This window comes from Stegostoma tigrinum, chromosome 16 (assembly GCF_030684315.1).
Source record: "Stegostoma tigrinum isolate sSteTig4 chromosome 16, sSteTig4.hap1, whole genome shotgun sequence".
NCBI classification, from domain to species: Eukaryota; Metazoa; Chordata; class Chondrichthyes; order Orectolobiformes; family Stegostomatidae; genus Stegostoma; species Stegostoma tigrinum.
The window spans coordinates 38693383-38709673 of NC_081369.1; the positions used below are offsets into that span (position 1 = coordinate 38693383).

The 16291-nt window shown below is 43.7% G+C and overlaps 1 protein-coding gene across 6 annotated transcripts in view; it reads left to right on the forward strand.

Annotated features, from left to right (window-relative positions):
- LOC125459989 (Fanconi anemia group A protein-like) overlaps positions 1 to 16291 on the forward strand; it is an 88459-nt gene that overhangs the window by 6596 nt on the left and 65572 nt on the right. For all 6 annotated transcript variants that reach the window (XR_007249147.2, XM_048547001.1, XM_048547002.1 and 3 more), the window contains 5 exons: positions 4016 to 4089; positions 6228 to 6340; positions 8929 to 9011; positions 12559 to 12592; positions 13615 to 13684. Coding sequence is in view for 5 of the 6 variants with exons in the window: in XM_048547001.1 (XP_048402958.1) it covers positions 4016 to 4089; positions 6228 to 6340; positions 8929 to 9011; positions 12559 to 12592; positions 13615 to 13684 (374 nt within the window). In the remaining variant the exon portion in view is untranslated. The remainder of the gene's footprint in view (positions 1 to 4015; positions 4090 to 6227; positions 6341 to 8928; positions 9012 to 12558; positions 12593 to 13614; positions 13685 to 16291) is intronic.

The window sequence follows — 16291 nt, forward strand, 5'->3', positions numbered from 1 at the left end:
GATCTCTGAAAGGATGGGTAACGCATTAGTGCAAAAGACAGGGCTAAAGCATTTGCAACAGTTTTCAACCAGAAGTGCCAAGTAGATGATCCATTGCAGCCTCCTGCAGAGGTCCCTAGCAGGTACCAGTTGTCAGCCAAATTGATTCACTCCATGTGAAGTTTGGAAGTGCTGGATGCTGCAAAGGTTATGAGCCCTGACAACATTTTGGCTATATTACTGAAAGTTTGAGCTCCAGAAATTGCCACTCCCCTAACCACGCTGTTTCAGTACAGTCACTACACTGGTGTCTACCCGACAATGTGGGATAAATGCTCAGATATGTCCCATACTCAAAAAAACAGGACAAATCCAACCTGGCCAATTACCTCTCTGTCACTCTTTTCTTGATTATTAGGAAAGTGGCATTAATAGGGCTATCAGGCAGGACCTGCTCAGCAACAAGCTGCTCAGTGATGCCCAATTTGGGTTCCGCCAGGGCCGCTCAGCTCCTGACCACATGACAGCTTAGTTCAAACATGGACAAAAGGGCTGAATTCCACAAGTTCAGAGTTCCAGAGACTCGGGGCTTGTATCTCTGGATTGGAAAGTTGTTAATGTCACTCTGTTGTTTAAGAAGGGTGACAGCAGGAAACCGGGGAATTACAGACCAGTTAGCCTGACACCTGTAGTGGGTTCAAGACAGTGCATGTCTAATGAAATGTAGGGCTTCAGGTGCAAAGCTCTTTAAAATATGAACATGTGCAGAAAATAGACAGTGTAGTGGAATGCTGGCCGTCAGAAATAAAGAGCTGGAGTACAAGGATGCAGACATCACGCTGCAGTTATATAAAATCCTGGTTAACCTGCTATGGGAAGGAAGTTGTGAAACTTGAAAGGGTTCGGAAGAGATTTACAAGGATGTTCCCAGGTTGGAGAGTTTGATCTATATTGAGAGGCTGAATAGACTGAAGCTATTTTCCCTGGAGCGTTGGAGGCTGAGGGGTGACCTTGCAGTGGTTTATAAAATCATGAGGAGGTTGGATAGGGTAAATAGTCAAGGCCTTTTCCCTGGATTTGGGGGAGTCCACAATTAGAGGGTTTAGCTTTAAGGCGAGAGGGAAAAGATTTAAACGGGATCTAATGGGCAACTTTTTCATGCAGAGGGTCGTAAGTGTATGGGATGAGCTGCCAGAGGAAGTGGTGGACACAGGTACAATTACAACATTTAAAAGGTATTTTTCTGAATAAGAAGGGTTAGAGGGATATGGGCCAAATGCTGGTAAATGGGACGAGATTTATTAAGGATATCTGGTTGGCATGGACGAGTTGGACTGAAGGATCTATTACCATGCTGTAAAGCTCAATGACTCCACTTAGAGTACAACGAGCAGATCTGGGCACCACTCCTTGGAAAGAATGTCTTGTCCCTGAAGGGAGTTCAGCACAGGTTTGCAAGGGTGATACCTGGACTTCTGGGGTTATATTATGAAGAGAGATTAGGCAAATTAGGCCTGTGTTCTCCAAAATTTGGAAGGATAAGCGGTGGTTGGGGGTCCTCAGGATAATAACAGGGAAAGTCAAGGTAGACAAAGATAAACTATTTCCACTAGTTGAAGATTCTAGAACTGGGAATTATATTCTAAGAATTAGTCAGGCCATTCAGCAGAGTTGTTAGGAAGCATTTCTACATGCAAAACATAGGAGGTTTGGAAATCTCTTCCTCAAATGATGGGTGATGCAAATTCAGTTAAATTTAAATCCAAGAGAGACAAATTTTTATTGAGGAAGTTATCAAGGGATATAGGCCCGAGGCAGGGTATGTGGAGTTAGGTCACAGATTAGCCTTTATGGATTGGTGGAATGGGCTCAAGAGGCTGAAGGGCCTACTCCTTTGTCTATGATCCCATTTTCCCAGATAAAGTGAGAGTGACAGTTCTTGACATCAAGGCCACATCAATCAAGCATCAAGGAGCCCGAGCAAAACTGGAATCAATGGGAAGCGGGGGTAAACTCTCGTTGGAATCATACCTGGCATATAGGAAGGTGTTTGTGGTTGTTGGAAGTCAGTTGTCTCAGCTCCAAAACATCACTGCAGTAGTTCCTCAGAGTAATGTCATAGGCGCAACCATCTTTAGCTGCTTCATCGATGACCATCCCTCCATCATAAGGTCAGAAATGGGGTGTTCGTCGATGATGACACAACATTCAGCACCATTCCTGACTCCTCAGATACTGAAGCAGTCCATGTTCAAATGCAACAAGATTTGGACAAGTGGCAAGTAACATCATGCCACACAAATGCCAGGCAATGACCGTCTCCAAAAGAGAATCTAACCATTCACCCTTGACATTCCATGGTTTTATCATCACTGAATCTCCCACTATCAACATCAAGAGGGGTCCCATTGACCGGAAACTCAACTGGACTTGCCATAAAAATACAGTAGCTACAAGAATAGGTCAGAGGCTGGGAATATTGTGACAAGTAATACGTTTTCTAACTTCCTATAAACTGTCCACCATTGACAAGGCATAAATCAGGAGTAATGAATACTCCCCACTTGCCTGCATGAGTGCAGCTCCAACAGTACTTAAGAAGCTTGATGCCATTGAATAAAGCAGCTCACTTAATTGGCACCACACTGAGCAAGTATCCACTCCCTCCACCACCGACACTCGGTAACAGCAGTATGTACTATCTACAAAATTCACTATAGAAGTTCACCAAAGTTCCTCAGGTAGCACTTTCCAAATCTGTGACCACTTCCTTCTAGAAGGACAGGGGCAACACATACGTGGAGCATCACTACCTATGGGTTCTCTTCCAAGCCACTCACTATCCTGATTTGGAAATTCATCACCGTTCCTTCAGAGTCGCTGGCCAAAATCCTGGAATCCCATCCCTATGTGCATTGTGACTCAATCTATAGCATGTTAAGTGCAGAGGTTCAAGAGGCAGCTCACTACCACCTTATCAAGGAAAACATGGGACAGGCATATCCTGGCCAGCCAGCAACACACATGTCTCAAGAGTTGGATATATATATTTTTAAATGTTGCTTTTGTGTGATTTTACTTTAATGTCAAAGAATTTTATATAATGTAGTCTTGTCAAATTTCTGAAATACTCTTTTAAAAACAAGGGATTCTGCGGTTCACCTAAAACATTACAGTTTTTTAGACTGAAAGATATTTATGGCATGTTCCTTGCCTGCGGAATTCATTCTCTATTCAGACTTTTCAAAAGGTGTCCCTGAGAGAAAAATCTGAAGACTAGCAACATTTATGTGACTGAGAATCATAATTCTAAATATACATTCTGGAGGTAGATAGCTGGTGATAGCACAAGCTGCAAAACCAACACTGTAGCAATGAACAGCTGGAATAAATATCTCTATAATTTAAGTAAGGTAGAATTATGCAGTATTTTTGTGCCTGGAAGTTTGGTTAGCACGAGATAAGGTGCTGTTGGGTCGATTAGCCCCGTGGCTTTTTTTTGTAAGCAGTTTTGTATTTATGCCTCACAATATGTTGATCAACATTTTTAATTAACCTGTTCAGTCATGTCATGACAGATCTCTGGGGTAGCTGGGACTTGAATCCAAGTCTCCTGGCTCAGAGGCTGGGACTCTGTCACTGTACCACAAGAGCTTCTGTTCCTTCATGTTGTAACTTGATACTAATTTTAAAAAATGGGATAAACTTAACGTGTCCTGCCCATTGTAATATATTACCTATTGTACTGGTACATTCCAGTTATGAGAATTATCCATGTTAATTGTCCATGCCATGTTATTATACTTAAAAAAAAGTTTTCAAAATTTTACTACTTGTGCTATTTTGTCAGTGGGTGTAATTCTATTCAGTGTAGAGCATTCCTTAACCTTGACTTCAATATATTATTTATTCCCTGATATTGATTTATGCTGTACTTGATGGTTTTACCTAGTACTGTATACATGCTATGTTCTCATAGGGCCTGTACTCTCATGGCTGTCGCCGATAGGGTTATTTTCATTTTTCTTTGACGTAGGAATTACCCACTCTGGAAATTGTTTGGCGTTTGCACAAGGAAGGCATTGTGAGCCTTGAGGAACTGTTGGCAAGGTACGTCCATGACAGAAATAAGCAGAATTCTGTATTCCATTATCAGTGATTGGTTGTGTGGTGGCAACTTTGCTAAGTGGCTGGTTGCCTTGTGAAGTCATGCAGACAGTTTTCATTTGGGGCTGCAGAAATAACTTGAATTGCCACACAGAGTGAAGCAAAGAACATGAGTGTAACGGATGACTGTGCTATTTCAAATATCTCCCTTTGTATCTGATCTTTCCTTCTTACTTATCTGAATTCGAAGTACTCAGAGCAATTATATTTTATACTGACTGCTGATATGATTTTGTTGGTAGTTGTTCTATTCTACAATCCTAATACTTTGTTAATATCATTATGGTAGTTGATGAATTGTTTTTATTGCCATTCAGCTTTATAAAGTTAAATTTTATAATAACATAATTTGCAATATTTTTGCCTGCATATTGGTTGTTAAATATAAAACTTTGACACACTAGAGGATTTATCACCTCTTTTATAATATGCTATGACTTCTTCATACATAACATGGCTTGAGAAAAAGTGCTGATGGAGAGAACAAGGTGTAGAGCTGGTTGAACACAGCAGGCCAAGCTGCATCAGTGGAGCAGAAGAGCTGACGTTTCGGGTCTGGACCCTTCTTCAGAAATGGGGGAGGGGAAGGGGATTCTGAAATAAATAGGGAGAGATGGGGAGGTGGATAGAAGATGGGTAAAGGAGAAGATAGGTGGAGAGGAGACAGACAGGTCAAAGAGGCAGGGTTGGATCCAGTAAAGGTGAGTGTAGATGTGGAGTTAGGGAGGGGATGGGTCAGTCTAGGGAGGAAGGACAGGTCAAGGGGATGGGATGAGGCTGGTAGGTAGCAGATGGGGGTGGGGCTTGAGGTAGGAGGAGTGGATAGGTGGGAGGAGGGACAGGTTAGGGAGGCAGGGGCAAGCTGGGCTGCTTTTGCGATGTGGTCGGGGGAGGGGAGATTTTGAAGCTTGTGAAGCCCACATTGATACCACTGGGCTGCAGGGTTCCCAAATGAAATATGAGGTGCTGTTCCTGCAACCTTCGGGTAGTATCGTTGTGACACTGCAGGAGGCCCAGGATGGACATGTCATCTCAGGAGTGGGAGGGGAGTTGAAATGGTTTGCGACTGGGAGGTGTAGTTGTTTGTTGCGAACCGAGCGGCGGTGTTCCACAAAGCGGTCCCTAAGCCTGCGCTTGGCTTCCCCGATGTAGAGGAGGCCATGAAGCGAAAGCTCGAGGACCGCTTTGTTGAACCCCCTTCCCCTTCACACTTTCTGAAGAAGGGTCTACACCCAAAATGTCAGCCTTCCTGTTTCTCCGATGCTGCTTGGCCTGCTGTATTCGTACAGCTCTACACCTTGTTATCTCAGATTCTCCACCATCTGCAGTTCCTACTATCGCTGATTGTGATAAATCTTTTATTGGAAAGTTGCATTAAGTAAACCTTGCTACAGATTGATGCTAACATTGTACATCGCAAACCCATAATTTGTTTCCTGAATAGTGAAAATGCATCTCTGTTCTGAGAGGCCACAAGTTTCAAATTTCAGATTGCACCAGTTTTTAAAATCTGTACAGGAAGGATACAGGCGTTTGATTGAAATAGAAATTGTTGGAAAGTGCTGGGCTCTTGCTTTTATTCGCGTAGATGATCGCTGCGGTATTTTTTTTTGTAGTGGTATATTTAGGTTCAGATACCCCTTTAGCCATTTAAGTAAAAATCGTGGTTCCTCCTTTCAATGATAAGTTTCTTTTGTTTTGAACTGCCTAATTTTTTTGTTTCCCTGCCCCCTACTTCCAACTCCCACCTCTTTATCAGTATAAGTATTCAAGTTTTATTTTGTGTAATTGCTGTGGTTTTGTCTGAATTCACTCTAAAGTGACCTGGTATGTCCCTGACTCTCAGCAGCTGCTTTATCATGTTATACCATGATTGAGAAGTTGCAGGAGACAGGTCTGGAGCAATGAAAAACAAATGCAGCTATGCCTGAAATTGGGAAATTGGTTGGACAAAGATTTAGAGAACAAAGCACTGTCATTGAAAATTACTAGGAAGCATGAACTTTATAAACTGATGTTTCAAACCAGGCTTGTAAGCTTGCAGTTGGAGAAGACGCCTTGATTTTCTGCTCTGTCAACAGTAACCTGGATGGCTCTGCGGTGGTTGGCTGGCTCTTCACTGATCTGTGCCTCCTTTGTTTGGGAACTGAAGAGGAACACCAACATGAAGAAGTACAGAGGCAGATACTATTAGGTGAAAAGAGTGATTTTGAAATGTGAAAACACACAGTATAATACAAAACCCTCAACCTTGGGCCTTGCACAAAAACTTTGTATCCCCTTTAGCTGCAGGAGAGGTCTCAAAGGAGTGGGCAATAGCCAACGTTGTTCCTTTATTTAAGAAGGACAACTGGGATAACCCAGGAAATTACAAGCCAGTAAGCCAACCATTAGTGGTAAGGAAATTATTGGACAAGTTTCTTAGGGATAGGATTTACTCACATTTGGAAAAATATGGCCTTATTAGCAATAGGCAGTGTGGCTTTTTGGGGCGTGGGGTGGTAGTGTGTCTCAAACTGGATTGAGGTTTTTTTGAGGAAGTTGCAAAGATAATTGAGGTTGGACATCTTGTTGTTAGCAAGGCCTTTGACAAAGTCCCTAATGGCAGGTTAATGCAAAAGGTGAAGCCACATGGGATCCATGGTGAGCTGGTTAAGATGGATACAGAACTGGCTTAGTCATAGAAGACAAAGTAGAGGTGGAAAGGTATTTTTCTGACTGGAGACCTGTGACTAGTTGTGTTCTGACACCGAGTGTGGGGGAAGCTGCGGATAGTGGGAAGGATTACCCGAGGATACAGCAGGAGGCTGCAGACTTGGACAGAGAAATGGTAGATGGAGTTTAATCCAGACAAATGCAAGTTGATGCATTTAGAAGATTGAATGCAGGAGGGAAGTATGCAGTAGATGGCAGAGCCCTCAGATGCATCAACATACAGGATGTAGGTGTTCAGGTCCACAGTTCTCTTAAAGTGGCAACACAAGTGGATAAGGTAGTCAAGAAGATATTTGGCATGCCTTCAGGGCATAAGAGTGTAAAAATTGGCAAGTTGTGTTGCCGCTGTGTAGAACTTTAGTTGGCCCACATTTTGAATATTGTGTACAGTTCTAGTCACCACAGTATAAGAAAGATGTGGAGGCTTTGGAAAGGGTACAGAAGCGGTTAACCAGGTTGATGCCTGGTTTGGAGGATCTCAGCTATGAGGAGAGATTGGTTGAACTTGGTTTGTTTTCATGTAAATGTTAAAGGATGAGGGGCGAACTGGTAAAAGTTTACAAAATTTTGACATACATGGATAGAAAGGATACCCTTTTTCACAGGGCAGATATGTCAATTACTAGGTTAAAGGGGGTAAATTTAAAGGAGATGTGAGAGGTAAGTTCTTTTACGCAGAGGGTGGTAAGTACCTGGATATGCTGCCAGAGGAGGTGGTTGTGGTAACAGTGTAACAGTGTTTAAGAGGCATCTTGACAGACACCTGAATAGACAGGGAATAGAAGGGTGTGGACTGCATAGAGGCAAAAGGTGTTTAGTTTTAGAAAGGAATCATGTGTCGGCACTGTTATGTTGGGCTGATGGGTCTGTTCCTGTGCTGTACTGTTCTTATTCTAATTTAGAAAAAAGTCAAAAAGTAGTTCCATATTGTAAAATGGAGTCGGTCAACTGAATTACCGTAAGCTAAAATAAACCAAAAAACTGTGGATGCTGGAGATCCGAAACAAACAAAAACAGAAATTGCTGGAGAAATTCAGCAGGACTGGTAGCATTCATGGAGACAGAACAGTTCAAGTTTCAAGTCCTGTGGCCCTCCTTTAGAACTGAAGAGCAGAATTGTTCTGTGGAACGGTTACAGGACTCAAAATGTTAACTCTGTTTTCTCGGCAATGATGCTGCCAGAGCTGCTGAGCGTTGCCAGCAATTTCTGTTTTTTTTGTTTGTTACCCAAAGGCGTATGCCTTCTTGCAGTCGTCTTGATCTCTGCCCCCCCCCGCCCCCCACCAACACCACCTGTCAAATGGATCCAGCAAAATATGGTCCCTTCCCAGGCTTGGCAAAAGATGGCCAGTAGCCAGTAAATTGCACCCCCTGGTGATTCCCTCACTGAATAATGTTAAACAAATATTGCACTACAACTTTGGAAGTTGTGCTGTGATGAAAACTTGGGAATAAGTTTCCAATAGCAAGATAAGTGAAGCCACAAGCAATTGTTTACATACTTTGTCGACTACAGTCTTTCAGAAATACTTTGGCCATTGACCCCGTAATGTTGGTTGGCTAATAAATTAATTTAATGTAAACTATTCTCTTCTCCTTGACTCTTGAGTTTGCTAATTATGGCCTGGCTTCTGGACTAGGCACCTCACCCATCATCAGAAAAGATCTCTTGACCGATGAACCCAGAAATTTCATTGGCTATGGTTAGTGTGTCCAGGTGATTGAGGGTTGTATTACGATACTAACTGTCATTATTAATTTTAGATTGTTGGATCCTGTTGCTATTTTTATATAATAATGTATCTTAATGTGTTTTTCAACTAAGATTCATGAATGCAATGAATAGAACTGATAATTATAGTAATGTGAATAACAATAAACATGATGAATTCTCAGCAGGTCTGCATGGTTCAAACATGCTTTCCTCTTGTGGTCATTGGACCCTATGTTTCCAGCACTTCTGTTTTTTATTTCTGTTCTGCAACATTTTATCTTCATAGAGATTGTGTATGTTTTTCATTGGCCACGATGGAGAAACCCGCAATCAGCATTGTTTTGTCTTTTCAGATATTGTGACTGTCTTGGTAAGAAATGGATTTCAAAACCTGAATCTTGTGGAATCAAACCCTAAAGTGCAGCACTTAATGCAGGTGAGGATGATTCATTTGCTGTTTCTTTATTAGACCCAGAATTACTAACAGAGTTCTGCAATGTTTTTGAAATTGCAACTTTGTGAATATAGACTATACTCATTAGGAGAATGAATTTTACCACCATTCAGTAGATGTGCAGAGTGCCCCTGTTAACATGGTATTAGCTCTGTATTTTTCCAGTGCCAGTACCATTACCAATACCTTCCAGTTAAACATTGGAACATGAGGCTCCCATTTCAGCCCTGAGCCTGTTCAATCCATTCAGTTAGATTGTGGCCGATCTGTGGCCTAACTCCGTACACCTGCCTTTGGCCCTTACTCCTTAGTATCTTTGCTCAATTAAAACTTACCTATCTCAGATTTAAGATTTACAACTGATATAGTATCCACTGCCATTTGTGGAAGAGTTCCAAGCCCTTTATGTGTAGAAGTCCTTCCTGAATCTTTTTTAAATACACACATTCAAAAGAGTGTTTGGTTAAATTTTGTCTTGCCATTCATCTTTAAATGAGTAAATTATAATTTCTGTAGAGGTCAAAACTTATAAAGAGAAATTCAGACTTCCAGTTAACATCTGTAAGAATTCCATATTTGAAAAATTTCTCCCATGAAAGCACAGTATTGACTAAACAGTATTTTCTTTAGTAGGTGACGTGGAATTTAATCTATGGAAATAAAGGGTCTTTTTTAGTTTAAAAATTGTCCTTTCCATGGAATTGCAGTTTTTATCACAACAGTTCACAACTACTCACTATTTCTTCCTCCTTCCTTTCCCAGTCAGGTAACCTCTGCTTCAAACTCTCACTGTGTGCATAACATTTAAGCATTCTTCAAGCTGGGCAGATCTTTATGCTTCCTTTAGCTTCTTTGAAGTTGGTCCTCAATCTGTGCATGTGCTCGCACTTGCATTCCTCGAATGAAACAGTCGCAGTTTTCAATGCTTAAACTTTCGGGCATGTTTGGCTGGACCACTTGCAGACCACACAAGACAAACTGTAACATTAGGACAACGAGCAGTTCAGATCTGAACTCTGTAGTCTTGCCTAATCCCATTGTGAAAGGTGGTGGACAGTGAAACAGCTCCCACGAGGAGAGGGTTCCACAAATGGGGCTCTGGGGGTCCAGTTTTAGTGTCTACACCTCTGGGTCAGAAGATCCAGGTTCAAGTCCCACCTGGCCTGGAGATGTGGTGTAACATGTCCAGCAGGTTTATTAAAATAACAAGAGCTGAGATTCTGAGTGGAGGCCCCTGCGTGCAGGGATCCTATCTCTTTCCACCCAGGGTGGAGGGTGCTGTGTGCCACAATCTCGTAAAATTACACTGTTATGGTGATTCATGAGCTTCTCTGGATTCTTTCAAGAAAGCTCCTCTAAGTCCTAAAACAGAGGGTTCAATTTTACTTGGACTTAATAGTTACCCAGGCAAAGTTAGTGAATTGAAAACCTGCAGTAACTCCTGAGTAACTGTTAAACTGATTCCCTATTTACTGACCCTGTTGGATCCCCACCCATTCTGGGAACTGGCACATACAACTATAGAAAAGTTATGGCACAGAAACGGGCTACTCCCCTTCGGTTTGAATAAGCTAGTTGCCCATTCAGATCCGGTTTTCCATACTCTTGTAGGTTACTGCTCTTCAAGTGCAGATCCAGGTTCTGTGTAAACAAGTTGAGAGCTTCTGCCTTGACCAACGAGCTGGGCAGTGAATTCCAGAAACCCACCACCCTCTGTGTGGAAAGGCCTTTCCTCATATTGCCTTTAACTTTTTCACCAATTACCATATATGTTTTTTAAAAAACTAATTCATTTGATGTGGATCTCTCTGATTGAACATGCCAGCATTTATTGCTCCTCCCTAGTCACCCTTAAGGTGGTGGTGAGCTGCTACCCCGAACCGCTTCAGTCCATGTGCTGTGGGTAGACCCGCAATGCTGTTAGGGAGGGAGCTCCAGGATATTGACCCAGTGACACAGAGGGAAGAGCAATATTTTTCCAGTCAGAGCGGTCAGTGGCTTGGAGGGGAGCTTGGAGGCGATGATGTTCCCATGTATCTGCTGCTCTTGTCCTTCTTGATGATAGTGGCTGTGGGTTTGGAAGGTGCTGTCTGAGAGCCTTGGCAAATATCTGCAGCACCCATTGCAGATAGTACGTACTGCTGTTGCTGAGGGAATGAATATTTGTGAATGTGACACCAATTCCCTTGTCCGGTATGGTGTCATGCTTCTTGACTGTTGTTGGAGTTGCACCTATCCAGGCAGGAAGGGAGTATTTCGTCACATTCATAGTCTGTGCCTTATATATGGTGGACAGGCTTGTGGGAATCGGGAGATGAGCTACACACTGCAAGATTCCTAACCTCTGACTTGCCTCATAGCTCTTAATCACTCTTGTAATTGACCTGTCCTCTGAGAAATCCTGTCTACTCCATCCAAGTCCCTCACTATTTCATACACCTCAATTAAGCCTCATCTGTAATAAGGAAATTGACTGTGGTCTATTCAATATTGCCTCATAATTGCAATTATTAAACCCTGGAAACATTGTCATAAATTTCAGCTGTAGTCTCTCCAGAACAATATACTTTTCCTCTAAAGAGGTGACTGGAACTGTGTACACAACTCCAGCTGTGCCTATCTATGTTTTGTTTAGCTCCAGTATTACTTAAGTCCTTCTGTATTCAGTATCGCATCTAGCGAAGGAATCATTGCATATGTCTTCTTTACGCCTATCAACCTGTCCTGCTAGCTTCCAGGACCTGTGGACATGCATTCCAAAATCTCTCATCTCTCCTACTTCTCTTGTACTCTCCTTTTGCATTTCCTTGCTTTGTTTGCTTTCTTTTAATGCATACGCGTCCCTGGATTGAATTGCATTTGCCATTTTTCTGCTCATTCAACCAAACCATTAATACCATCGCAGCAAAACACAGCCGTCCTCTTCACTATAAAATCCACGGCCAATTTTTGTGTTGCCTGCAAACCTCCCCATCATGTCTCTCATATTTAAGTTTAAGTCATTGAAATATACCACTAACTGTAAGGGGCCTCACACTCAGCCCTGTGATATGCCACTGGAAACTTTTCAGAGATTGGTTAATCCTACCGGTCAATATTGATTCTAGTAAATTGGTCCACCATTGCAGTCAGATTGTCTGGCCATTCGTTATTTAGCCTATCTGTCACACTTGGCATAATACTAAAATATTTGCAGGCCCCAAATCATCTGGTAACTCATTTGTGCCTGACCCCGTCAGACATGCCACCATCACCACATTTCCCCCTCCCTTTTCATATTTTAAGTGTTAATTTCAGAAATAAATTACTTTTTTACACTTGAAACAGTGCACCAATCTTCATTAATCCTTCACTTCCCTGTATCGGGATGACTGAAGAAAAATATCTTGTTTTTGCGCTGAAACTTATTAACGGCCAGGATAAACATCATGATCAAGAAAAATGTCTTCTGTAGGAAAACTGCAAATCTTGGGGAAAAAATTGCATTTTCAAATTGTACTGCTTTTTCTCTTCCTTTTCTCACAAACAGATCTGTTTCACGGTGTTGGGCAAAATGATTCCATGTAAGTAAAGTTCATTCTCCATAGGCAGCTATTGTGATTTTGAGATGGCAATTAAATGACCGCATAATGTTTGATGTAAATAATGTTGTCTCTTTTACTGATTTCTTGAGGTAGATTGTTTGAAAATTATAATGAAAGAAAGATAAATATGGAACAGGCTAGTCATGCCAAAATTAAGTGATTAGAATGGACTGTTTGTCCTTTTGAGAAAAGGTTGGGCAGGCTAGGCTTGTTTCGGCTGGTGTATTTCGAAGGGTAAGAAATGACTGAAATATATAAGGTCTGAAATGCCTAAACAGGGTTCATATGAAAAAGATGTTGTCATGTAGAAGCTTCTGTAGGTAGGAATTACTTTGAAATGAAGAAGTTGCCCATTTAATACACAGTTATTGAACTTTTTATTTCAGAGAGTTTTGAGTTCTTGGAACTGTCTTTCTCAAAACATGGTGGATGTAGAACGTCTAAATATTTGTGAGGTAAAGGGAGAAAAATTCTTGATAAAGAAGACTCCCTACAGTGTGGAAACAGGCCATTCAACCCCTCGAATCCACTCTAACGCTCCCACACAGGCCCATCCCATCCCTGTAACTCTGCATTTCCCATGGCTTCCATGTAGACTGCACAATGCTACGGGCAATTTAACCTGGCCAATCCACCTAGCCTGCACATCTTTGGACTGTGGGAGGAAACTGCAGCACCTGGAGTAATTCCATGCAGACACTAGGAGAATGTCCAAACTCCTCACAGACAGTCGCCCAAGGGTGGAATTGAACCCAGGTCCCTGGTGCTGTGAGGCAGCAGTGCTAACCACTGAGCCATAGTGCTACCCATTCCTTATAAGCAAGTCAATGAAAGGTCATCAGGATTATCCATGAATGTAGACTCATCTGATCAATTATTGAATAGTGGAGCAGGCGAGAAGGATGTGTGATCTGCTGCTGTTCCTACTTCATATGTTTGTATCTTGTTACTATTAAGGTGTGATTCTGTCTCCTTATCAGGATATCTTTTCTTTCCTCAAGGGTTACTGGACAATGTTCGGAATGAAGGGGAAAAGGAAGACTCAGCTGGACAGAAAACAACTCTAGTCTGGTATGTGGAAATGGCTACAAGTTCTCATAATTGGTTTTGTCTTGGTGCTGGAAGAATTTAACTTAAAGCTGCGACTTGATGTTTCTAAGTTAAAATTTCCTTCCTTGTTTTGGTCTTTTCCAAGTTTCTTGTCTTTGCCTCAGCTGAGTGAACATATAGTAGAGATTGAAAAGTTAACTTTCCTCTAAATAGCAAACAAGGCTCCAAGAAAATGTCTGAGCTAAAGTGGACGATATGACCTGTTGAATTCACTGGTCTAGAGCTTCAAGTCTATTTTCTCACCTGTTCCTCCTATCAGTTGATGCTGTGAGACATCAAAAATCAATGTCAACCTCAAATATATTCAATGATGGGAGCATTCACAACTATCTGGAGTTGTTTCTCAATCCTTTGGGTGAAGAAGTTTCTCCTCATCCAAGTCATAAATGATTGGCCTTGATTTGTTAGTGTCCCTTTGTCTAGATTTCCAGGCAGAAGAAGCAAGCTAACAAAGCGTGAAGCTGGATGAACACAGCAGGCCAAGCAGCATCTCAGGAGCACAAAAGCTGACGTTTCGGGCCTAGACCCTTCATCAGAGAGGGGGATGGGGAGAGGGTTCTGAAATAAAAAGGGAGAGAGGGGGAGGCAGACTGAAGATAGAGAGAAAAGAAGATAGGTAGGGAGGGGATAGGTCAGCCTGGGGAGGACGGACAGGTCAAGGAGGCGGGATGAGGTTGGTAGGTGGGGAAATGGAGGTGTGGCTTGAGGTGGGAGGAGGGGATAGGTGAGAGGAAGAACAAGTTGGGGAGGCGGGGACGCGCTGGGTTGGTTTTGTGATGCAGTGGGGGGAGGGGATGAGCTGGGCTGGTTTTGGGATACAGTGGGGGAGGGGGAGATTTTGAAGCTTGTGAAGTCCACATTGATACCATTGCGCTGCAGGGTTCCCAAGTGGAATATGAGTTACTGTTCCTGCAAACTTCGGGTGGCATCATTGTGGCACTGTGTAGGAGGCCCATGATGGACATGTCGTCTAAGGAATGGGAGGGGGAGTTGAAATGGTTCGTGACTGAGAGGTGTAGTTGTTTATTGCAAACCGAGCGGAGGTGTTCTGCAAAGCGGTCCCCAAGCCTCCGCTTGGTTTCCCTCATGTAGAGGAGGCCACACTGGGTACAGTGGATACAGTATACCACATTGGCAGATGTACAGGTGAACCTCTGCTTAATATGGAAAGTCATCTTGAGGCCTGGGATAGGGTTGAGGGAGGAGGTGTGGGGGCAAGTGTAGCACTTCCTGCGGTTGCAGGGGAAAGTGCCGGGTGTGGTTGGGTTGGAGGGGAGTGTGGAGCAGACAAGGGAGTCAAGGACAGAGTGGTCTCTCCGGAAGGCAGACAGCGGAGGGGATGGAAAAATGTGTTGGGTGGTGGGGTCGGATTGTAGATGGCGGAAGTGTCGGTGGATGATGCGTTGTATGCAGAGGTTGGTGGGGTGGTATGTGAGGACAAGGGGGATTCTCTCAGCTACCTAGAATACACCTCCTCCCACCCACCCCCCTGCAAAAATTCCATCCCCTATTCCCAATTCCTTTGGCTGCGCCGCATCTGCTCCCAGAATGAGGCATTCCACTCCCGCAAATCCGCGTTCCCCCCCCCCCCGCAGTGGCCGAGAATGCCCTTGACTGTGTCTACCGCATTTCCCGCAACACATTGCTGACACCCTGCCCCCGCAATAACCGCCCTAAGAGAATCCCCCTCGTTCTCACACACCACCCCACCAACCTCCGGATACAACGCATCATCCTCTGACACTTCCGCCATTTACAATCCGACCCCACCACCCAAGACATTTTTCCATCCCCACCCTTGTCTGCCTTCCGGAGAGACCACTCTCTCCACAACTCCCTTGTCCGCTCCACACTCCCCTCCAACCCCACCACACCCGGAACCTTCCCCTGCAACCGCAGGAAGTGCTACACTTGCCCCCACACCTCCTCCCTCACCCCCATCCTAGGCCCCAAGATGACTTTCCATATTAAGCAGATGTTCACCTGCACATCTGCCAATGTGGTATACTGTATCCACTGTACCCGGTGTGGCTTCCTCTACATTGGGGAAACCAAGCGGAGGCTTGGGGATCGCTTTGCAGAACACCTCCGCTCGGTTCGCAACGAACAACTGCACCTCCCAGTCGCAAACCATTTCCACTCCCCCTCCCATTCTTTAGATGACATGTCCATCATGGGCCTCCTGCAGTGCCACAATGATGCCACCCGAAGGCTGCAGGAACAGCAACTCATATTCCGCTTGGGAACCCTGCAGCCCAATGGTATCAATGTGGACTTCATAAGCTTCAAAATCTCCCCCCTCCCCCACTGCATCCCAAAACCAGCCCAGGTCGTCCCCGCCTCCCTAACCTGTTTTTGCTCTCACCTATCCCCTCCTCCCACCTCAAGCCACACCTCCATTTCCCACCTACCATCGTTATCCTGCCCCCTTGACCTGTCCGTCCTCCCCGGACTGACCTATCCCCTCCCTACCTCCCCACCTATACTCTCCTCTCCACCTATCTTCTCCTCTATCCATCTTCGGTCTGCCTCCCCCCTCCCTATTTATTTCAGAACCCTCTCCCCATC